General features: G+C 61.5%; 1 protein-coding gene across 1 annotated transcript; it reads right to left on the bottom strand.

Annotated features, from left to right (window-relative positions):
- Nucleotides 1–2,225: 2,225 nt before the first annotated feature.
- LIN28A (lin-28 homolog A) lies at nucleotides 2,226–14,725 on the bottom strand. Its single transcript, XM_063355942.1, has 4 exons — nucleotides 14,695–14,725; nucleotides 13,679–13,857; nucleotides 3,578–3,762; nucleotides 2,226–2,439 (listed from the first exon to the last, which is right to left on the bottom strand). Exons 1-4 carry the CDS (start codon nucleotides 14,723–14,725, stop codon nucleotides 2,226–2,228), a joined length of 609 nt encoding a protein of 202 aa, XP_063212012.1.
- Between the last annotated feature and the right edge of the window lie 8,563 nt (nucleotides 14,726–23,288).

Below are 23,288 nucleotides of genomic sequence, written 5' to 3'. Positions count from 1 at the left end.
GAGAGGATTGAGGATAACCCTCAGTCTCCCGACAACCTCCCCAGCCGCTCTCTGCTCTTGCCGTGTCCCCCTGAATGGGCTGGGACCACCTCAATGGACTGGGACCCCCATCCTGACTTTCCGACCCCCATCCTGACTTTCCAACCCCCAGCCACACGCCACCAGCCTGCTGGGAGCCTGTGTGACATCCCAGCCCGTGGACAACGGGAGGACTCAGGAACAGGGCGGACCAGAGCATTCCCATCGGGAAGGCGGGGAGGGGACGTGTGAGCGCAAACAGGAGAGAGAAATGGAGGACAGTTCTCAATAGCCACCAGGCTGGGAGAAAATCTGGAGTTGGGGAGCCGACATGGGCTCTAGCAGCTGTTCCCTGCCCCATGGCTTCTCCATCCCCGCGCACGGATCTACAGACCCAAATTCCTCCTCAGTCCATGGGGAAGGGAAAGAGACTCTAGTAAAATACAGTTAAAAAGAAAACAAATCCCAAACATAGCAAAAAACACAACCGAAAAGCTCGACAAGACGTCAGTCCACCTAGCGAACATCCAGTGAGGTAGATCTACGCTTCCAATACAAACCTCGTCACGTCTTTGTGCTGTTAGAAAAAACCCTCCTCTCTGTCCAGCACTGGGCTACAGAGGCATTTTATCCCTGAGATTGCTCGAATACCTGAGAATAAGTTGCAGGAATTATGTCCTTTCTCTCTCTCTTTTTTTTTTTTTTCTCTTTCTTTTCTTAAAGATTAAAATATACAAAAATACAAAAACGGAATATTTATATTAAAAAGAAAAAACAAACCCAAACCAAAAAAAAAAAAAACAAAAAACAAAACCAAACCAAAAACAAAACCCAAAACAAAGATGACAAACAAACCCAAAGATACGTCATTCACGCACGTCCTAGTGCAGGTTTCACTTGGCGTTGGCTTCGGCACGGCCCAGGGAGGGGGGCTGCCCTGGGAGAGAAGGGCTGTCCACCGGGGCCAATAAATAAAGGCAAGACTTGGGGGAGCTGGCGGGGAGGGAGGACGGCAGCTGCTAACGACCTGGGGCACCCTTTTTCTCTGCCCTCAAGGAGGCTCAAGCCCGGGAGCCATCGGTTTTTGGAGCGTGGGATGGGCAGGAGGAGCAGAGGTGTAGTTTTGTCCTGCCTGGGTTGGATCCACAGCCCGTGGGAAGACCCCGGTGGCCTGGATCAAGCCCTGGCTGGACCTGTGCGAGCCCCAGGTGGGCTACGTACGCAGCCTCCGAGGGAAACCCCGCCAGCAACATCCTCGGGCGCCAGCTCTGCCCTGTGCCTGGTGCCCAAGGCTTAACAAAGAGCAGCATTTCTGCTCCATGGAGTCCTCCTGCTCCCCAGCTCCGCATTTTGGAGGCAGGGAAAAGCCTTAGAGGGGAAGAGCTGGCTGCATAAAACACCTCGTGCTATCCAGGCTGGCACTTGGGAAGGCCTGGGGGGGGGAGGGGGCGGAAAGTGGTTTTATTTTTTTCTTTTGACTTGATCTGCCCCAAGCCACAGCTCGCAGCCCAGGAGCACGCAACAAGCATCAGCCCAGCCCCGAGAGATGCCCCATTTCCTTCCAGACTGAGCCCAAATCCGGGCTCTGCTGGTTTCAGCGATGGGGCGACCATGGAAAAACGGCAAATCCTCGCACCGACCTGCAAGTGAGAAGCCGGGAGGAGCAGAGGGACCCGCGGGGCCGGCCCACGGGCATCTCCCTGGTGCTTTGCAGCCAGCCTTCCCTGCTTGACCTCCCTTCCTTGGAGCAGAAAGGGATGGGGTAGGTGCAGGAGCTGGTCCCCCACGGCTGGTCCAGGCTGTGCTGGACCCTGATTGAAGCTCAGGAGAGCAAGGAGCCATGAGCTCCTCTTCAAGGTGTTGCTTCTCTGCTCCTCCGCCCAGAGACACCACTGCCTGGCTTCGTTTAGGAAAAGAATAAAGGTGAATCAAATATGTTGGGTTTTTTTAGCTGGAAGAGGTATGTTGGGTGCTGCCTCCCCCTGTTTTTGAAACGAGCCATTCTGATTAAAGCCAGGCTTCCCCCGGGCTGGGAAAAGGGGGAAAAAAAATCTGTGCAGTGACACCAGGTCCCCGCCATTAGCGCTGCCGTCTTCCCTCCCCAGTCCTTCACCCTGCCCTCCCTCCTCTGAGCCCCCGCAGCTGCCCGTTGCCTTGCCAAAGCCTTTTCATGCTGGTGGAAGCCCCCCCCTCCCCGCCACCCACCATCATTCCCGGGTTTCGGGGAGGAGGGCTGAGCTGTGCATGTCCTCCTCCTCTCGGAAGTAGGCAGGTTTTCCCTGGGAGCTGGGGGACTGCTGTGCTTTCGCGGGGCAGTTGGCGACCATGTGGCTGATGCTCTGGCAGAAGTGGCATTTCTTGGGCTGCGGCGGGAGCTTGCACTCTTTGGCATGGTGGTCCAGCCCGCCGCAGTTGTAGCATCTGCCGGGAGGAGGCGAGGGGTGAGGGGGGAAAGGAAAGAGATTCGAGGAGGAGAAACAAAATAAGGCGGGATGCTGAAGTGGCCAAGCCTGGGACCCACCTGTTTTTGCAGCCAGAGTTGGGCTTAAAATGGCCCGGCCACTGCGGGGATGTGGGGTCAGATATTTGGGGGCGGATGGTGGCCCTGGGTTTGGTCCCTGCAAAGCTCCAGCTCCAGCACGGCCAGTTTGGAACTGGCTCAGTGCTGCTGCTGGTACCCAGGAGATGGCAGCAAACCCCCGCACCGAAACCAAGGGACAAAAATGGGGGATGTCAGGGGGCTTCTGCCCCTCTGGCTCCATCATGGTGCTGCTGGCTCCTGTGTCTACAGTCCCTGCACCAAGGATGGCACGTTACGGACCAAGAGCCTGCGGTAGAGCAGGAACAGGCCATTGGATGACTGACAGCCCCAGCCAGGAGAACGGTTGTAGGGACTGTGGCCATCGGTGTGGGGATGTGGCTTCTCGCATGGCTGTATACCCTTGTGGTGCTCGTCCCTCAGGTGCCACCTTCGCACCAGAGCAGTGTGGGCAGAGGGAGCTGCCTTGTGTCCATTTTAAATCCTGCATCTGTCTAGGATGGCTGCAACCCTTTCCCCTTTCTTTTTACTTCCCAATTCCTTTCCGACTAATTTTAAAACCCGCTTGTGAGAGCGGCTGGGTGGGGAGGGCAGCATCTGCTGGGAAAGCTGGGACGAGGCATCCCCGGGCAGTCGGGAGGGAGAGGATGAGAGAGGAGAGGGGGGATGAAGAGCTGGCCAGAAACTCGCCCTGGGGCTCCCAGCCTCACCGTGGGAGACGCTGCCAGGACGTCCGGCCATTTTCTTCCCACAAGGAAGGGTTTCTCTTCGAGAAAATTACCCCTGCCCAGCGCGGCTCCCCCAGACGAGGGGAGCGGCCGCCCGGGGTGTCCCTGACCTCTGCCCTTTCGCTGCTGCTTTGCTGCCCTTTCCCCACCAAGCTGCATCTGCCACTCATTAACCGCCCAAGGAAGCCGCTTTCCCAAAGGAAGGGTCGCTGCCCGCCCCGCCGGATCCGAGCCTGTCCCCACGCTGTGAGCAGGGTGCCAGGCAGCTCCTGGTGCCCATAGAGTCCCTTACCGGTCTCCTTTCGATCTGCGTTTCTGGAGGCTCTTGCCTTTGGGTCTCCTCTCGCTGCCGATGCAGAAGACACCCCCCGGGCCGGTCACCCGGATGGACTCCAAACCTTTGGAAGATTTCTTGAAGGTGAACTCGACAGCTTCGCCCTCCTTCAGACTGCGGAAACCCTCCATGTGGAGCTTGCTCTGGGGGGGGCACAGGGAAAGGTGGGGGTCAGCTCGGAGCTGGGGTGTCCGCCAGGCACATGACAAGCCCAGCAAACACCTCCTGTGGCAAGAGAGCTGCAACCATGCCCCCGTGCCTGCCCCTTGTGAGGGGATGGATATCGGGGACCGAGCTCAACCAGGCACCTTCATCTGCCTAAAATCCCTGGAGCAGAGCCTTCAGTGAGCTGAGACACCCGGTCAAGTAGGGCTCACTGATTTGGCAAGCAAGGGCCAGCAGAGCCAGCTCTAACCCAAATTTCAACAGTACTTGCTGCAAAACGCTGTCTCTCAGCTCTGCAAAACAGCCCCTTTCTCCCACCGACACCCCGGGCTGGGGAGCAAGAGCTCCCACACCTCCCAACACCCCGGGCTGGGGATGCTCATGATGAGATCCAAGAATGTCATTTTTAAAAGACAAAAGGATCTCATGGCTTTGCACAGGCACGTGCAATCCCACTCGCTTCCCTGCAGAGGAGCAGGACCCATGGGACACGGGCCAAACCCCTGGCACTCGCGGCAAGTCCAGGAGGTTGGGGGCTGGCACTGCCAGCCCAGAGTCTTGCCAGCCCCCTCATGTCGGTTCAAGCCCTTTAATTGCCTCCAATAATTAATTAAGTAGCCGTTTGGCCCTGGATCATCACTGCTGGGACCATCTGCCGTCCCTCACAGGATTGCCACATCGGTCATCCCCATGCAATCAAATTCAGGAGTTCAGAAAGGCCCAGGCTGGGGAGGGGCGTTGCGAGATGACAGAAAAATCCACTCCACTTTCATGAACTCTGTCCATTTTAGCAGAACAAACCGCTAAGGAGCTGAGACAGGCGACGCAGCCGACATCTCTTGCCCCCCCTGTGCCAGCAAGCGCTGCTGTGAGCATCGCTGCCTGCTCTGCCGGAGGACCACTGCATCCCGGCCAGTGATTTGAGCAGGGCTTTCGCTCGGCTTCGTTAGTAGAGCCCAAACGAGCGTGAGCAAAGAGTTAAGGCGGATTTGCTGGCAGAGGGAGGAGCAGCCCCAGCAAACAGGGGATTCCCGGCAGAGCCGGCGCCAACGCCTGCGCGGCTGCAGCAGGACCCTGCATTTATGAATGGAGCATCTCCCCCATTCATGGCCCGGCGAGTTCCCGTCACGTGGGCCGCGGCCACCCATTCTTCCCGCACCGAGCCTCCCGGCGCACGCTGCCCAGGGACAGCCAGGCACGGTCGGTTTCCCTCTTCCACCCCAAATCTCGCCAGGACCCACGTGGAAACACCCCACATAAAGTAGGGAGGGAAAAAATGGAATTGTTGAGTTTTAGGAGTGAATGTTTTTCGGCGGGGTCTTGCAGGGGGTGTATGTATCCATAGGCACACGAGGGAAGTGGGAACGCCGCAGAGCTTGAGGAACAATCCTTGAGGCCCCTTTTTCTGCTGCTTTTCCTCCCCCTTCTGTGTCCCAGATCCAGGTGGGACAGACCCCATGGCCTGGGCCAAATCACCCACATCCACCCAGTCACCCACATCCACCCAGTCCCTTGCCTGCTGGGATGGAGTCCAGGATGGGCCAGATGGGATCCTCAGAAACCTTTGCTCTCTGACCCACTCCTGCTCCCAAAAGGGAGAGCCACACCGTGAGCTATGAGGTCCCAGATGACAACAAGGATGTGACAGGGTCTCACAGCAACCTCTGCCCATCGGGGGCTGGTCTGGGCAGTCCCATCACCACCTACCACTAGCAAACACCCTGTCACGCTCAGCGCAACGGCCAGACACCGCTCCCCGACCCCAGCTCGGCTTTCCCCTCGTGCTGACCACCACGAGGAGGATGCTGAGCATCGCCCAAGCAGGAGCAATGTGTCTGAAACAGCTCGAAGCACAACACAGGAGTGCCTGGCTCAGCCTTGGCACCTCAGAGTTGGCCGCCAACCCTGCCCCATCCCCAACGTGACACCCCACTGGCATTTTTTGCCCCACTCCAGCACCAGCCGTGGCATTTCGGGGGTGAGGAGGAGCTGAGCATCACTCCGCGGAGAGCATCACTCCACAGCGCAGGAGGCAGCTCCGGAGGCTGGGGGACGAGAGCCAGAGATCCTTCTCGGGGTGTTTACAGCCCCAGCCGATCCAGCTGTGTTTATATTGCGGAGATGAAAACTCGCAGGCTCCAAGCTTCAGGACAAAGCCGAGCCGTGGCAAGGGACACACCAGCACACACTCTTGCCCCCCCCCCCCGCCCAAGCTCAGCCCAGACCTTGAGCACCATCACCCGTGGGCAGCCAAACCGCTAAATACATCTCGGGGGGTCCAGCTCCTTCCCCCTGTGAGCCATCCGTTACCTCGTTTCGAGGAAGAGGAGGGCTGGGGCAGAAGCTGCTGCAACAGGACGGGGGAGGGAAACGATTTATTTTCCAGGAGCGGGTGAGAATGACAACCACCACCACCACCCCCCGGCCCCCTCCACCAAAAGGCCAAAGGAAACGCCCTCTCCCCGGGGAAGGAGGTGGGGGGGCAGCGGCCGGGGAGCCCCAGCTCTCCCCCCCTCTCTCCACCGCTGCAGCCTTTTGATGTGAGCTGCAGAGTAGCTGGTGGTCCCTGCGCATCCCCCCTGCCCCCTTCCCAAAACACACACATTGCTGGCATTCCTCTGTTATCAGATAGGTAATCAAACTGCAGCCCATTGAATTAGCTGCATACCTCCTGCATCTGAAAGGAAGGGGCCCAGAGCCCCTGTCCCACACCACACACAAAGCCGGAGCCTTCCCAGGCCTCCACACACACACACACACACACACACACCCCAAAAAAATAAAGAGAGGAAGGGGGGGATTGGAGCGAGCCGGGGATGCTGGGGATGAGGGGGAGCGCAGGGGAGGGCCAGGGCCGGGAGCCACCGGCCAGCGAGAACAAAGGGCCGGCGGCGGCCGCGCTCCCGCTGCCCAAATTCCAGGAGTTCCAGGCCACGGTGGGGGGAGGAAGGGTGGCCGGCATGGCCGCGGCACCTCTGACCCCCCGCAGCCCCTCCGCGCATCAGCCCTGTGCCCAGCTTACCCACTGCGGGAGAGCCGGGTCTCAGTCCCACGAGGGGTCGGTCCGGGGCAGGGCGGGGGGGGCAGAATTGTTTTGGTACAGGGGGGGTGTAGGGTGACCCTGGGGTCCCTCTGGGCTTGGGATCACAAAGCATTGCCATCCTCATAATAAAACTGTTTTAAAGCATATCCTGACGCAAGGATTTATCTTGTCATCATTAGGGTCCAGAGTTAACCAGTGGGACAAGGAGCAGAAGCAGAGCCGGCACCACTTCTCCCGAGTTTCCTGCGGCCCCCCAGGCACCCCCTCGCCAGGAGACACCAGGGGCACCTCTCCGCTTTTCCACCCATCCCGCACACCAGCAGCTCCATGGTTATTTACAGCAGACAAAGACGCAGCACATGAGCAGCCGAGCGCTGCCCACCTTCCCTCGGCTCTGGGTGTCCCCCACCCTCACCCCTTCCCCTCCGGCATGTGGGTGCCTTCATCCCTCCTCTTCCTCCCACCCAGCAAATCTCCCATCACAGATCCCAGCGTTAGACCCGATTCCCCTCCTGGAGGGGTGACACCGTGGAGCATCCCAAAATCCAGCCACTTCTCCCCAAACTGCTGGGTTCTGGTTCACCCCCACCCGGCTCCGGAGGGGCTCGGCCAGCCCCGGGGTCACCATTGTCCCTGCGGCCTCCCCAGCGCGACACAAGGGGACGTTTATTCCCAGTCAGCCTTGGCCACTCAATCAAACCATCTTTGTGTCCGGAGGGGCCTGGGGCGGAGCGGCCGCTGCACCTCGCCTCTTCCCAGTGCGGGAGCGTTGCAGCCGTTTAAACTTAAATCCCTCGGAAAACAAGCCGGGTTGGGAAGCCAGGTTACGAGCGGTTGCGGGAACACACGTGGCAACACTGAGCTGTGCCAGGGTACGGCTGGACCATGCTCAGGGTGTTTCGGGCAGCCCAACCCCACTGCAGGCAGTGCCCGTGCCTCAGTTTCCCCCACCCTGTGGAGCCCAGGCACCCATGGGGGCCAGGGAAGATGGACCCTCCCCGGCAGGTCCTAGAATTAGGCACAGGGAATGCTGAGCCCCCAGGGGGTCTGTGCCCCCATCACTGCACCCCACCTTCTGCAAGCTGGGGGTACCCCGGCTGTGGTCCCCTCTGCTCAGCCTGCACCCACAGCAGTGCCCAGGGCACCCCAGTCACCGTGCTGCCCCGTTCACCGCTGCACCCCTCTGTCCCCCCGAGCCGCAGCGTCCCCGTCCCCCCAGATCCCTTGTTTTGTGCCAGCCAGCCCCAAACACCAGGTGGCCTGGCTGGGATGCAGGGCAGCCCGCAGAGCCCTGGGTGTCCCGGCCACCTTCGCACCACCACGACCCCCAAGGACCCATCCCAAGGGGGGATGCATGTCCCGGGGGGAGCAGCCCCAGCCCTCAGCCACCCCTGGCCCCCTGAGGCTCAGGGTGGGCACAGCCGGTGCAGAGCAGCCCCCTCCTCGGCTCCCGCACTAAGAATAAACCAGTGGCTGATGCTCGCCCAGTTTTTTTGGGCAGGGCTCCGTTTGCCATCGGGCGATGCCATCGCCATCCCACTGGGACGCGGCAGCCTCAGCCCAGCGCTGAGCCCTGTTCCAGCAGAGCAGGTCTCCTCGTGCAAACAGCCCCCAAAGCAGATTTCGGCAGGGTCAGGCTCCGCCAACACGGAGCAGTGGCCCAAGCCCCCGCGCCGCAGCGGGGCCAGCTCAGCTCCCCACCGCCAGCCACGAGGCAGCAGGGAAACGTCCCTTTGCGCCTGGATCCGTCCCCGCGGAAAGCCCTTCCCTTTCCCCAAATCACACAGTAAATCTTTTCCCGCTGCTGGCAGTTCAAGCGCCGGGGACCGCGCTGCTGCTATTTTCGGGCTCGTGCGCGTTCGGCTCGGAGCAGGAATTGCCCCGTGGTCCCCTCCTGCGGCTCGGCCCCCGAGCAGGCGGCTGTCGGATGCTGCTCGGGGAAGACGGTCCTCCCTCAGCACCAGGGGCTTGGCGCAGAGATAAAGGGGGTGCTGACTGCGGGAGCCCCTCGGGGAGAGCACGGGGAGTCTAACGAAACATTGCCAGAGCTTTCCAGTGTCTCCCTGCTGTCATCCGCAGCAATACCCCCAAGGATTTTTTCCCCCCAATTCAAGCAAAACCAAAATAAAGCCCCTTTCCTGCCAAAGTAACTCTGCCTGCTCTACATTTTCCACCATAAGCCAGCAAAATTAAACGCTAGGTACTAATTCTGGGGGAAAAAAGCATCCAGCAGCGAGTTTAACCAATCCATCAGCTACCTGCCCTAAACCCACAACTTCATCTCCTTCAGTTATATTTTTTTTCCCCACTCTGAGCGCGCCAAACCCTCCCGCGCACCCCAGGGGGCAGCTAATTAGGATTAGCTGCCACATATTAATTTCATACTCCCATATTAAAGCACGGGCCTGGCCGGGAGCAGCAGCGCACCCTCCATCGGTGATTTCAGCTTCATCCCACTTATTCTCAGGACCAAGTAAACAGGGAAAAGGAAACACCGGAGCTGGGGGCAGCAGGGGAAAGGGGGGTCGACAAGCTCCATCTCAGCCCTTCCCGGCTCCAACAGGAGCAATCCCATTCATTTGGGCCATTTTATCTGGGAGACCATTTAAGGGTGTTTTCTCTCCCTGCCCCTGGCCCTGGGGCTGAGAGGGGGAGCTGGGGGAAGGGATGTGCCTGCAGCCATCAGTTAATCTTTAGACAGAGACAGGAGGCTTTTTTTGTGTGTGAGTCTTGAGGGAGTTTCAGGGGTGGAATAAAGCCGCTCTCTTTCACTATTTGCCACCAGGACATGGCGCACAAGCAGCGCGATACAATTTTATTCCAGTGGTCATTATAAAAAACCCAACGCGCGCACACACACGAAAAAAAACCAAACAACCCAACAAAGAAATTGCTCCTACCTCTCTCCCCCCAAAAGCAGAGATGCCGACCTGCGTTTCCAACCCAGGGTATCCCTTCCCCAAGGGACAAGCGTAACCCTGGTGCTCCCAGGTCCTGCAGCTACCGCACCCCTGGGTGCCCACCCAGCGCTGTGGGGTGACCCTGGTCCCAGAGAGCAAACACAGGAGCGATGCACATGAGAAAACAGGAAAAAGTGAGATACTAAATGTGTCCCGTGCCTCTACGAGTATCATGGGTCCAACGCACTGACTAACGGGTTCCCCCTTCCCCTCGCCGCCACCCCAGCTCCGCACAAACCAAATCCCCCCGGCCGGATCCTGCCCTGCACCCCAGCCTGGGAGGGGAAAGACAGCAGGGGACCCCCACGTGCAGGCTGGGCTCTGCTCCCCGATAGAGGAATCCTCCCTTGTGCTCTCCTGCACGCTCAGGGATGGAGCTGCCTCCAAACACGTGCTGTCTTTTTGGTATTTTATTTTTTTTTTTAAGACCTCACGTCATGCTCGTGTCTTGCCTCCGCACAGGCACGAGCGCAGGTCAGCAGCAGTCCAGGTTGGCTCAGCCAAAACCCACGGCCGAATGGCAGCCGTCATCCCCCTCCACCCCAACCCCTGCCTGGCCGAGAGGGGATGGAGCCCCTCCACGAACCACGACCCCCGTGAGGCTCCCGGTGACAGCAGCACCCAGGGGACCGTGGGGGGACTGACCCAGGGGACACTCAGACAGTGCCACATCCCAGCTCCAGCGGGTCTAACCATCGGCACAGCCTTATGTCCCCACAAGGACACATGGGGCCCACCTCACCGAGATGCCACCGACCGCCCTGCAGCCACCGTGGCCGCGGGGTCCCAGCGGTGCCCAGAAGCTCTCCTTGCCAAAAATCACCAGAAGGAACAAAAACCCGCCAACTAACATTGCCTTTATCAAGGGTTTAGACCTGTTGGTTTGGAGAAACGCTTGGAGACATAGAGCCGAGCGGTGTGGAGCAGCAGTTCCCAGGGCATGGGCAGCCCCTTCCCCTCCACTCTCAGTCAGGGACACCGGGACCAGTTTTGGGGATGGGCCGCAAACCCCAGCCCTGCTGGGCTGCGCTCACTCCTCCTGCTCCAGGCCAGCGGTAGAGCCTTGGGGGCACGGGGGGCCCCAATTTGCTCCTCTCCCTTTTCCCACGTTGCCTTCCTTGGCAGCCCCACATCCCTGTAAGTGATGCCCAGAGCCGCAGTGCGAGCCTGGGAGCCGCATGCCCAGGGGACCACCGCAGCTTTGGGGTCTTCCCCGGCACCAGCCTGATTTCCGCCGCCTCGAGACCCCCCACCCTTTGACGGGTGCTGCTCAGCCCTTCGCCTCCCCGGGGACGACCTGCTCCGCTCCTCCGTCCTTCATCCCCCCTGTCTCCTCACAGCCCCCAAATGAATCCATCTCCAGTGTCCAGGGGAGGCATTTGAACCCAAATGCCTCATTTTTAGCTCACAATGCGAGGGAAAGGCAGCCCCGAGGAGCCCTGTTAGTCTCCTGTCCTGCGGAGATTTTAATCTCTTTGTGATCAGATAAAGGGAGAGGGAGATGGAGACGCGCTCCCTGCAGAGAAGGGCCATTCAGACCTGGTTCCTGTAATAAAGTGATTTAATAGATCTAAAGAGGCCAATTCCCTTCTTTCTCCCACAATTACTTCCTGTGGGTCATCATTCACATATGTAAATGAAGTGGGGAAGGAGCGGGTTATGGGGGGCTCTGGGGTGTTAAACCCCAATGGCCGGGTTGGGGCACGGCGTGTGGTGCGGGCGGTGGGTGCTGGGCACAGGACCCCCAGCCCTGTGTGTCGTCCCCCCCGCGATCGTGCTGGCTTTTGCCCTCCCAGGCCTGACTCTCTCCCCGGGGAGCGGAGCCAGCACTGGCTCTCGGGAAGCGTCTGGATGCTGGGATGGGGAGAGCATGGGTAGAAAAGCCCTTTTCCCTGCGAACCACCCAAAAGCAGTGAGGCCAGGGTGGGAGCGTGAGTTTGGTCCCTCTCCGAGGAGGGGCCGGGATGCTCTGCAGTGGGAGAGCATCAGCCCGGCTGTTTCGCTGCAGGCGACAGTGACATTGTGCCACCGGCGAGCAGGGCAGGAGGCAAAGCCCGGCCTGGGGGAGAAAAACTCAGCATCAGCCCAAAGCCACCCTGATTCTGCCAGTAAAACCCTGGCGCCGGGAGCACCCTGCCTTTGGCTGCAGTAAGGAACGACAAACACACACACGCTGCCCCTCTGCTACCCCAAATAACCCGCTTTTACCCAGCGCTCACTATATTTCCTGAATACAACAAACCCTGTGCACCCCACGGCCGCTCCAGCAAATGCGGGGCGCCGGGAAGCTTCACCTCTCCCGGGGCAGTGGGATGCTCCCGGCAGAGACACCCCGGCTAGTTCTCTTTTCCTGCAGGAATGTGAGCAAAAGCAATCAGGAAACCAGACTGTCTGGGGGCAATAAACCCCGGGGAGAAGGGAGGCAGGGCGGGAGGCTTCCCCCCATGGGCACTGGGTCCCGCTGTGCTACATTGAGATGCAAAAACCCATTTGCTCTCTCCGAGCACCAGGATTTCAGTTTTCCCCAGCTGATAGGGAGCCCTTGCCTCCAAACCCAGCTGTGTTTCTGGCTCTGGCCCAGGACAGAAGCTCCTTCCAAGGCGCTTTCACCATGCTGCAGCCGAAGGAGAAGCGATTTGCTTCTCCCCCGGTCATCATTCCCTGGACAAACCGCCGTAGCCCTGCACGGAGCAGCCGCTGCCTCGTTGGCAGGGGGTGAGAGACCACCAGGAGCCCCCGCTCCCAGGAGCACAGCCCAGGGGCTCAGTCCTGCACCTCCAGCCTGTCAGCAGACTGCAGGACGCACCATAATTTGGGGGAATTTTGGGCTGATGAAGAGCAGCAGCCACCAAAGCCGGCTGGTCCGGGGGCTCCCTGGAGCCAGCACCATCATGCTGCCTTGGCCCCAACCCCCTGCAGCTGCTCCCAGCCATACCCACAAACCCACTCGTGTTTGCTCCAGACGCCCGAGCCCCTTCACTCGTACTCCCCGGCCCCAAGGGCCGCTGCTTTCCCAGGGCGAAGGGGCACGGCCCATGCTCATCACACAGACCCCTTTCCACGCAAGCCAACGCTGAGCCCCACATCCCCCTCCCAGCGCTGGCCCCGGTTTGGCCACTATCTCCACATCCATTCCCCCAGCCCCTAAATGGGGTCCCCCGGCAGATCCTCCCCCGCCAGCTGAGGGGGTTCAAGCAGCCACAGCCCCAAATTCACGACTTCCCTCGGTGCAGGATCAGCAACACGCGTGGGGCTTCTCCCTCAGCAAGGTGCGTGTAGGTCAAATCCGGACGCAAGACTGTCACTATTGTACAGGATCCATAGGGGCACATACACAACCCTGCACGCCTTTGTGCCAGCCACAGCTGAAACAAGGGGCCCAGGCAGAGATACCCCCACATAGGGATGAGCCACCAGCTGGGAAAAGCCCAATCCTGCATCCCTACCTGGCTCAGGGCTCCCCGAACCCTGTCCCCGGGGAAAAACCGGCTCTTCCCCCAGTCCCACCATGGGGTGAGCAGCATCCCGGCTCCGGCACATCCCGCTCAGCCCCGCGGGCACCTGCTCCCCTGGATCCGGCCCCGAGGGGCTCCCCAGGGAACCACAATGGGAAAATGAAATCGTCGGGGGATCAGCTTACAGGGCTGGTCCCCAGAGAGGAGCCCCGGGCTGCAGCAGGGCAAGCGGCTCTGCCTGCCCTTTGCCACCCGCCGTGCTCCAGGGAAACAAACCCGGGGGACCCCCGGCACGCCGGGCTGGGATGGGGAAAAGCCATGGCCTCGCGTGGAGGCAGCGCGGGGGTCCCCATCCCACCTCACATCCTGCTGGGGGGTGCCAGGGGCTGCACCCCATTCCCTCCCGAGGGCCCCACGCGGGATCCCGGCCACGTACCTGGTGCACGAAGACATCGACGGGCGAGTCCAGCGTCGCGCCGCCCTTGGCGGTCATGGAGAGGAAGCCGAAGCCCATGCGGACATTGAACCACTTACAGATACCGGAGCCGTGCAGCGGTTGGGGCTCGTTCTCGGCCTTGGGTGAGTCTCCGGCCGGCTCCTCGCCCGGCTTCGCACCTGGGGAGAGACCCACCGAGCCGCTGAGCCGAGGGGCTGGGGGACCCGCGGGGTCCCCTCCCTGGCCCAGCCGCCCCACACCCAGCTGGGCAACCCACAGCAGGAGCCCCAAATCCTGCTCGGGTTCTCCGGGCCGGAAAATCTAAAATAAATAAAAAGCAAAAATCCAACAACGCCCCCCCGCCCAAACAGAGCAGTCAGCTCTGCCTCCACGTGTGCGTGGGGATCGCCCCAGGAACGGGGGGAAACGAAGGCAGCTCCTGCCGGCACGACCCGGGTGGTGCGTGGGCTAGGGGGAGCCTAAATCCATTCTCCCCTCAAAAACGTTAATAATAATAATAATTAGAAAAAAACCAAACCACCAAAAAAACCACACCACAAACAAACAAACTAAAAATGAAAAAAATACAAAACATACAAAAAAGGGGAAAACTCCCTCAAAATACCAACCCGAAATCCCCCTGCCCCCAGTAAGCCACGCTGGAGAAAGTCTCTCCCCTGCCGTCAGCATCCCCCCGCTGCACGGGGACCCCCCCGCTCCCAAACAACCCCAGCAGCCACCACCGGCCCCAAACTTCTGGGCTCATCCTTGGGCTTGGGGGGGGGTGGGGGGGAGTTGTGTGGAAAAATAAATAAAAAAAAAAATCCCCCCCTTTTGAACTCCCCTAGAGCTGCAGCGGGGGAGCGAGCCCACGCCGGGCCCGGCCTCGCTGCTGGGGTGCAGCAGGGCTGGGTGGGCCGGGGTCGGGGTGGGTCCCTGCGCCCCCCGGCCGGGCTCTGCCGCCGTTATTAATAATCGCGGAGCCGAGGCGGGCTGCGACAATAATATAACTTAACCTGCAAACTGCTGGTTGGAAACAGACCCCATCCCGACACTCGCTTGCAAATTCCGAGTTGTGGCTGTTACCGCCTCCTCCCTCCTCCTCCTCGGCCAGCTTTGAGGGTATCAGCCCAGCCAAAAAAAAAAAAAAAAAAAAAAAAAAAAAAGGAAAAAGGGAAAAAAAAAAAAAAACCACCAAAAAAAAAACCTCAACAAAAAACCCCAGCTTAGATCCCGCCGGGAGGGAGCCGGGAGAGGTTTGACTCCATCTTCACTCCAACAATAGGGGTGGGAGGGAGCGGGAGGGTTTTTTCAAAGGCTCCCAAATTCTCGCAGACAATAGCGGCCCCCGCCGCCCCCGCCCCCCCCCCCCCCCGGACCCACCCGCGGGGCCGAGGGGCGCCGGGCCCCGCTCCGCCATCCCGCCCCCACGTGATCCTAATTAACCCCCCTCCCGGTAATAGCGACACATTCCGGGAGGGATTTGGGGGGGGGGGGTGGATGGGTTGACACACACCCCCTCCCCATTTAGGGGCGAGGCCACCTGTCAGGGGAAGACGTGACCCCCGGGGGGATGAGGAGGTGGGACCCCCGAAGACTGGGGGAGTTTCCACGTCGTTTCTCCTCACACCTCCCTCAGCTGCCCCCACGAGCGGAGCCACCTGCGATCCACGGGACACGGCGGGGCGGGGCGGGGGAACCGGGACCGGGCCGGGCTGAGGCACCGCCTGAGGGGGGGGGGGCGGCGAGGATCCGTTTTACGGGACACCGGGGTTCACCGGGGTTTTCCTGCGCCACCAGCCCCATTACGCGTCCCGCGAGTGGGGCGTGCACCCCCGGGGCCGTGCAACCCCCCGGGGCCGTGCAAACCCCGTGGCCGTGTCTCCCCACCGTGCCGTGCCCCCTCCCCGGCCTGGCCCGGCGGCACAGGCTGCCCTCCCGCCGGCGAGTGAGCGGTGCCGAGCTAGGGGGAAGGCGAGGGGGGAGGCAGCGGGGGCGGGGGCCGGTCGCCCCCCGGGCCGGGCGGGGACAAAGGGCGAGTGACCAGCGGCTCCATTTCCGGCGGGCGGACAATGCCCCGCTGCCGCCCCGGCCCGTGGGGGCACAGCGCCGCCCGCCGCCCCTCCCGGGCGGTGTGTGGGGGTCTCTCCACCGGCCCCAAATCGGGGTGAGCCGGTAGCGACCCCACCCCATCCCCGGCCTCAGGGAGAGTTGCGGGGGGTTGGGGAGTTTGAGCTGACGGCGGCCGCCCCACGCAGGACTCGCTCCGCGTGGTACCATCGAGCGGGGCAGGAGGGCAGCGTGAGGCGGCTGGGGGCGCCGAGGACCGCGGTGCCACCCGCGGGGGCCCGCTCCCCCGGGGCCGGCCCGGTGCTGCCGGTAAAATCCCGCGTGGGGAAGCCCCGCGCGAAGCCGCCGCCGCCCTCGGGGCCACCGCTGGCCATGGTGCTGAACGGTGCCGCTGTCCAGGGTGCTGGGCGGCTGCCTTCCTCCTCCTGCCCTTCCTCCTCCTCCTCCTGCCCCGCACACCCCTCACCCAGGCTACCCGCACCCGGGGGGTCTGCGTTGCCCCTTCTCCGCAGAGCCGAGCAGCCCCGCCGGACTCCCACCCGCGGGTCTGGGGTGACGGCGGAGGAGGAGGAGGAGGATGGTTTTTCTCTGCGTGGGCACTCCGAGGGCAGGGAGACGGGTCAGCCTTCGGGAGGAGGCTGCCCCCGAACCTGTGCCCCCAGCCCGGCCGAGCTCCCGCAGTGCAGGTGAACCAGGGTCCCACGGAGCACGGGTGGAGCAGGGGGTGCCCGTGACCCGCACACAGCAGCATTAACAATTCCATGATGCTCACAGGGTGTCACCTCATCTTTACGCTGGTTTTAACGGGGACAGATGGGGCGGGGGGAGGAAACTCCAGTAGTTTCTTGTTCACATCAGTCTTGACTCAAGTCCCCAAAGCCAAGGAGCAGCCCCTTGTCTGCGACATCAGGAGAGCAGAGTCCAGCCGGGTGCTCCCCGGTCACAGACCGGGATCACCGCTCCCACTCGCGACCAGGCTCCAGCAGCCTCCAGAGCTCCCTGCCCGGGGACGGGGCTGGCAGAAGGGGAAGCCGCGCTGGGACAGTCTTGGACAGAGGGAAACAACGGTGTGTGTTCACATTTTCTCCCCTTCACGCTCCCTCTCTCCCTGCCGACACCCACGGCTGTCCCGGGTGGGGATCTGCTGCGGGACCGTCCCGGCGGCTGCGGGAGCCGGGGAGCATCTGGCACCCTCTCCTGGCCGGCGAGGGCCAGGTCCGCGGGTTGCGTTTATTCTCGTTCTTTTTGCAGAATAATTGGAGCGAGAGGAGGGAAGTCGGGGGCGGGGGGGGGGAACAAAAGCTTGCGGGAGACCCCTCCGTGTGGCTCCGTTCCTCTCGGCTCATGCCTTCTTCCAGTCCATCTCCTTCCCTGCTTCCTCCCTTTTGCCTGGAATTTGGGGAACACACAGCCAGCTGCCTGCGCGTTTCACTCCTGTGCTGCTGTAAAAAAAGCCCACAAGCAACACCAGCCCACTCCTGGGGGATAAGGGGCACCTGAACACAACCCTGGGCTGGGGCCGAGGTTTGCAGAGCAGACCTGAGAAATGTCTCTGTTTCTTCTGCCCCCAGAGGGGACACCCCGATGCGAGCACCCACAGAACCTGGGGACGGTGTCCCCAGGGCAGACAGGACACCCTGCCGTGGGGTGGGACCCCAATGTGAGCGCCCACACAACCTGGGGATGGTGTCCCCAGGGCAGACAGGACACCCTGCAGCGGGGTGGGAGGTGGGCAGAGGTGTGGGGATAGGATGTGGTGAGGAATAAGCCCTTGCTTTCTCCAAAATGAATCCTTCAGAAAATAATCCATCACCGTGCACCAGGTTCCTCCCCCCCAGCCCCTTCCTGATCAAGAGAGGGACCAGCAGCTCCCAGAGATGCTTTCCTGTAACTCTCTTTAAACTCAGCAGCAAGTTCCTCAGCATCCCCCAATTTCTGCCCGTCCTCAGTGACTTCCCATCCAAGTGACGCAGCCACATCCCCGAGAATGGCACTTCCAAGCAGCTTCCCTTTACGTCTCAACCTCATCTCCCCCAGCCCTGGTGACACAGCCCCACAGTGGCGACAGCCCCGCATCATATTTCTGTGTGTGGTGTATTTGTTTTTGGGGCCTGTTGAATGGCAAATGCGAAAGGGAAGGGGACTCCTTCCTGTTCTTTCAGAGCCGGTCGCTGTGCCCTGCTTGGCTTCAAGGGAATAGCCGGCAAAGCGGCCGCTTTCACAAATAATGGCTTCATTAGATTGAAAGAAGTGGACAGTGACCTCTCTGAAATGGACTTTCTGACCCCTGCTGACCTCTGGCCCTGGCTCTGACAGCCTGTAAATCTTCCCCCTCGCGGCATGGCCGGGGCGAGGCAGGCAGTGCTCTGCCGGAGCCCAGCACCGGCGCTGCTGCCCATGGTCCGGCATCGTGGACCCCCGCACAGGCAGCACTGGGGGCTGTCTGGCTCTGGCCAGGCCCTGAGCACAGCAGGATGAGACCCCGGGTGTGTGCAAAGCCCTGGCATGTGGGGCACAGCTTTGGCAGAGGTGGGGACTGGTGTCCTCAATGTGCTGCAAACCCCATCAGGGGCTGGTCCTGGGGAGCTGAAGGGCCCTGGGAAATTGTGTTATTAGGGCTGTGGCTCCGGTGCCATCTCCCAGCACAGTCGCCATCATCACCTGCCCATCGGGGAGGCACAGACCAGATCAAAAGCGCTCTCTGAGCCCTTGCCAGAGAAAACAGAGCCCTCTCCCTGCCCATCCCACAGGCACAACCCCCCTGGCTGCACAAAGACACGAACAAACCTCCTCCAAACCCCACTGAGCCCACCTCCACCTCCCTCCCGTGGGCACAGACCCTTCCCTGCAGCCCCCAGCGCCTCCTTCCCCACCTGCACAGCCCAGGGTGCTGTGACCACCGCGTAGCCCCACCACCCGATCTGCTGGTGGAGAAACTGAGGCACGATGGGGCTACGTGGCCAGTGGGTGCCTGTGCAATGGGAATCCATGCCAGGCTCTCCACACCAGCTCGGTGCCCTTGCACTCTCCAAGGCTGGCACTTGCCCCCCCAGGGCACAACCCCGGTGCCGGCAGTGAGCCCCTTGCATCCAGCGCCACCCGCATCCCTCCTCCCCATCCTTGCGCGCTTGCCGCTGACCTTTGGCTATGAAGCAATCAATAATGGAGGCCATGGTGCTGCTCCTCCCCCTCGCTGGCCCCCCGCGCCCTCCGCTCGTCCGATGCCTCTAACGAGCCCGGCCGGGATTCAGGGATGCTCCAGTACCTCTCAGCACCGGGGACACGGGGCTGGGGGTGCATTGACCTACCAGAGACACAGGTGTGCTCCCAAATATGCCCTAACCAGGCACTCCCTTCCCAACACCCCAAAAATGCTCCCCTGGGGCTGCTTTCCAGCTCTGGGGATGCCCCACACCTCTGGGTTTGGAGCTCTGGGGTCCCCCCGGTGGGGATGGGCCATGGTCATCCTGCTGCCATCAGAAATGGGGCTCCCCAGGGCATCGGCACTTGACAAGGGAAGGGCGAGGAGTGTGCCTGCCGGGTGATCCGCCGGGATGCTGCCCGGTGCCAGGCTTCCCCATGGCTTCACTGCCTTTCGGATAAGGCAGGTTGGGGGTAAAGGCGGGTAGAGACAAGCCTGGCCTGGAGCAATGGCTTGTGCCCAAATTCAGCAGCTCCTCTTTGCATCCCCAGCTCCCTTTGATAAAAGCCCTTGGGCAGCAACTGATCGATCAGCTGCAGAGCGGGGATTGATCAGGATTTCAGGCCCATACATATTCCTGCTCTCTGATAAAGGGAAATCAATAGTTGGAAGAGATATTCCTCTGAGGCAGCAGCCTCCAGCAGACCAGGGCTCACAAGCTTTCCCTCGCCCCCTAAATCCCCCCACCTTGGTTCAAGCCTTGCTCTCCCTAAGAGCAAACCCAGGCAGCAGGCAAGAAAATTGCTTTGAGGGACCCAGACTTGGGGGAACGTGGCAGGACACTGGGGAGAGGAGGCAGAGCCTCTCCTCCCACAGTTGAATCTCACCTCCCAAAGCATCGGCCCATTCTGCAGCTTCCTTCTCTCACCAGTGGTCTGGCAAAGAGGGTTCTCTCCTTCTCAGGGTGCTAGAGACCCCCACACACACAAAGGCTGGCACATCCACAGCCCATCACCTCCAAATGCCAGCAGCTGCAGCCGACACCGCCCTGCCCTCAGCCCCTTCCCCAGTGCTGAGACACAGAAACTCGTTGCAGGTGTGGCTGGAGCAGCACCCTCCAGGTGCCTGTCCCATGGCGACAGGGTGGGGGCACCCAGTGTTCACCCTGGGGGGGAGCCCTGCCTGCAGGCGATACAGCCCTGTATGCCCATGGGTGCAAATGGGCACAGGGTTCAACCCTCCCACCCAAAATACAGCCTGGGGAGGTGACGTGGGTCTGGGTCAGCCCAGACGGACCTGTCTCATGTCCCTGCTCCTGCTGTGCCTCAGTTTCCCTACTCATAAAATGGGCTTCACGCCCAGGAGCTTTCGGGTGCTTTGAGACCACCCATAGAGAGACGCGCCACACCAGCCCCCTTCTTAGGGATGGTCCCCAGCTCAGTGTAACCTGGGGGAGCCCAGGGACTGGGGTGGCTCTGTCCCTGCCACCGCGGGTGCCCCGAGAGCCCTGGGCATACGGGCAAAGGCCTCTCCCTGGAGCATCCCCATCCCCGCGTGCCACTGCAGAGACCTGATGCACTCAGTGCACCTCGGCAAGCCCCCGCTCTCCCCGCTGGATGCCAGCTGGGCGGCCAGTCCCAAAGCTGTTTCTTGTCAACGCCCCGGGGTTGTTTTAAGCTCTCAGGTCCTTCCAGGAAAACCCAACTTGAACAGAGTGAGAAAGGGCCAGGAAGGGCTGGGGAGCATTTCCGAAAAGCACCCGCTGCCAGGGCTGCCCCCACACTGAGAGCAACCGCAGGCTAAGGGCGAGCACGGTGGGGTTTGGGGGAGTCTGAGTCCCAGCTCCTGGGGACAGGGATGCCACCATTACCCCACACGGCCAGGAATCCCAGCTCCATGGATGGTCCAGGGACTGATGTTGGATGCTGCTGCCAGGATGCCAGCAACATGCCTGGGAGCTGGAGGGGTCAAGGTGGGGGGGGATAGCGCAGGTCACACATAGCATGAGAGTGTCAGGTCTCAGTTCCGGCTGTGTGCTGATGAGCTGCTGCCACCGGCGACGCTTATCTTGAGCCATCACGGGCAGCAGGGAAGGTGTGACATTTTGTAGGGGTGGATGCTCAGGCGTCGAGCAGCACCGAGTGGGTGCTGCGAGCTCAGGGTGCAGGCAGGGGTGATGGTGGTGTCCGCTGCCTCTTTGAAGTGCTGGCAGGGAGGAAGTGGTGACATCTCACTGCAGTCCCCGAGCGCTCGCTGCCTCAATATCCCCGTCCCCAGTCCCCAGCACCCGGCACTCCCCTTCCTCCTCCCTCCTGCCCAGCTGCTAACCATCACCTGAGTGCTTGTAACACGCCCAAAGACCTGCAAAACTGCCCCCTGGACACCCAATCATCCCCCCAGCAGGCTGACATCCATCCCGTGGGCATCCTGTCACCCTCCTGAGCACGCTGCCACCCCCCCCAGCACCCTGCCATCCCTGCTTCGGGCACCCTGCCATCCCCCCAGTATCCTGACATCCATCCCTTGGGCATCCTGTCACCCTCCTGAGCACGCTGCCACCCCCCGCCAGCACCCTGCCATCCCTGCCTCGGGCACCCCGCCATTCCCTCCAGGCTCTGCAGCCCCCCAGAGGCTTTCCCCAGGGGACCGGGGTGCTCTGAGGTCCCAGGACACATGTCTCCATCCCAGCCCTGCCTTGCCCCCGCCCTCCGCCCCCACTGAACCCTGGTGCTATTTTGGTCCTGTGTCTTGATATCTCTCAGCCTCCTCTGACTTTTCCTTTCCCTTCCCCTTCTTGCTGTCACCTATATGCCTGCCCTGTACCTCCTCCCTCCCTTTGCACACAGTGACTCAAGGCCCAGGCTTGCCCCAGTGTCCCTCCAGTTCCCCCAGTGGCTGGGGGAACTGGTTTGCCGCAGGGAGGACCCTCCCCAGTGCTGACTAAATCCTCCCCAGCCAGCCCCGGCTATGCCGGGGGATGCGGCAGGGAGCTCCCATTTTCCCACAGAGCCATGGCCAGCTGGTTCGGCTGGTTTGGCACGTACACAGGCTTGCACATGCTTACACACGCATGCACACACACACCCACACACACACACACATATACACTCACTCACACACTGCAGCTGGCCCCAGGGCTCCCAGAACCCCCCCATCGCTGCCCCTCACAGGAGCCCACAGCGCTTGGAGGGATGCGAGGGACGGATCCTGCTCCTGTGGGGGGCCAGGAGGATGGGATGCTGGGCCCCGTGTGGGTGTTCAGCCACCCTTGGGCTCCCCGGGATTGCTGGGGACCCCTCTGTGTCCCCTCTGTCTCTGGGGCTGTTCCTGAGGCGATTCAGTTGGTACCCACCGGTACCACCGCGGAGGCAGGGCCGTGGCTCTGGGGTGGCTGGGCAGGAGCTGCTGCATTCCCCTTCTCTGGGACCCCACACAGGAACCTCCTCTCCCGAAGCAAACGGGTGTGAAAGGAGGTTTCTGCCCCCAAACCTTCCCCTGCTACTCCCCACCTGGTTGTGTTTTGCACGTGGTTCCTCAAGCCACCGTGTTCCCTGCGAAGGGCGCTGGAGCGGGGCCAGAGGCTCCGGTGTAACCCTCAGAGAAGGAGAAATCAGCTTCTTCTGGTCTTCCCCAGTGGGGCAGCATTTTGGGAGGTACTGGAATGGGTGTGGGACACGTCCCCTTCCCACTGTCACTGAAGTAGGGCAGCCCCCGTGGGTCAGGGACCCCACTTGGGAACGTGGGGCTGGGGCTGCCGTCACAGCTGGGAGCTGCTGTGTGCGCTCACCGAGCGCTTCTCTTCAAAGCGGTGACCGTGTTAGCCACCAGTAGGTTTCAGAGTTAACACCCTGTTTAAGGGGAGCCATTCATGTGGTCTCAGGCTGTTGGCCGGCCCCAGCCGAGGCTGCTGCCGCTCCTGGCACTTCCTTTCGGGCTCCCCGTGCTGCCAGGGCTGGTGGCATTGGCTGGCAGGTGGCTGAGGTCCCGCTGTCCCCATGGTGGGCAGCAGTGGCATGTATGCCACCCTTTGCTGGGGCAGGAAAGCCCAAATGTGCGGGGCTTGGCGCCCTGTTGTGTCCCCATCCCATCCTGCAGAGCTCCCAGTGCCCCCAGTGCCCTCAGCACGGTGGGGACACGGTGACCTCCCTCTGCATTCCTGGGGGTTTTCTGTTCCGGGGGGGGACCCTCTCGTGGTGTCACCAGTGGTGGCTCCCAGTGCTGGGCCGTGTCCTGGCAAGGGGGCCAAGTCCCTGGCCACGGGGCCATGTCTATCAGACACAACCCGGTCCCACCTCCTCCTCTTCCTCCCTGCAAAGAGGCTTCACCTCGCCTCTCCAAATTTAGCAAAGGCCCCCGAACCCGCAGGTTTCCTGTTCACGCTCCCGGCAGCCACCGAAC

The sequence above is a fragment of the Chroicocephalus ridibundus genome, chromosome 19 (assembly GCF_963924245.1).
Source record: "Chroicocephalus ridibundus chromosome 19, bChrRid1.1, whole genome shotgun sequence".
NCBI lineage: Eukaryota > Metazoa > Chordata > Aves > Charadriiformes > Laridae > Chroicocephalus > Chroicocephalus ridibundus.
The sequence above is the reverse complement of the archived record's forward strand: the minus strand, read 5'-3'. Positions and strand labels throughout refer to the sequence as shown.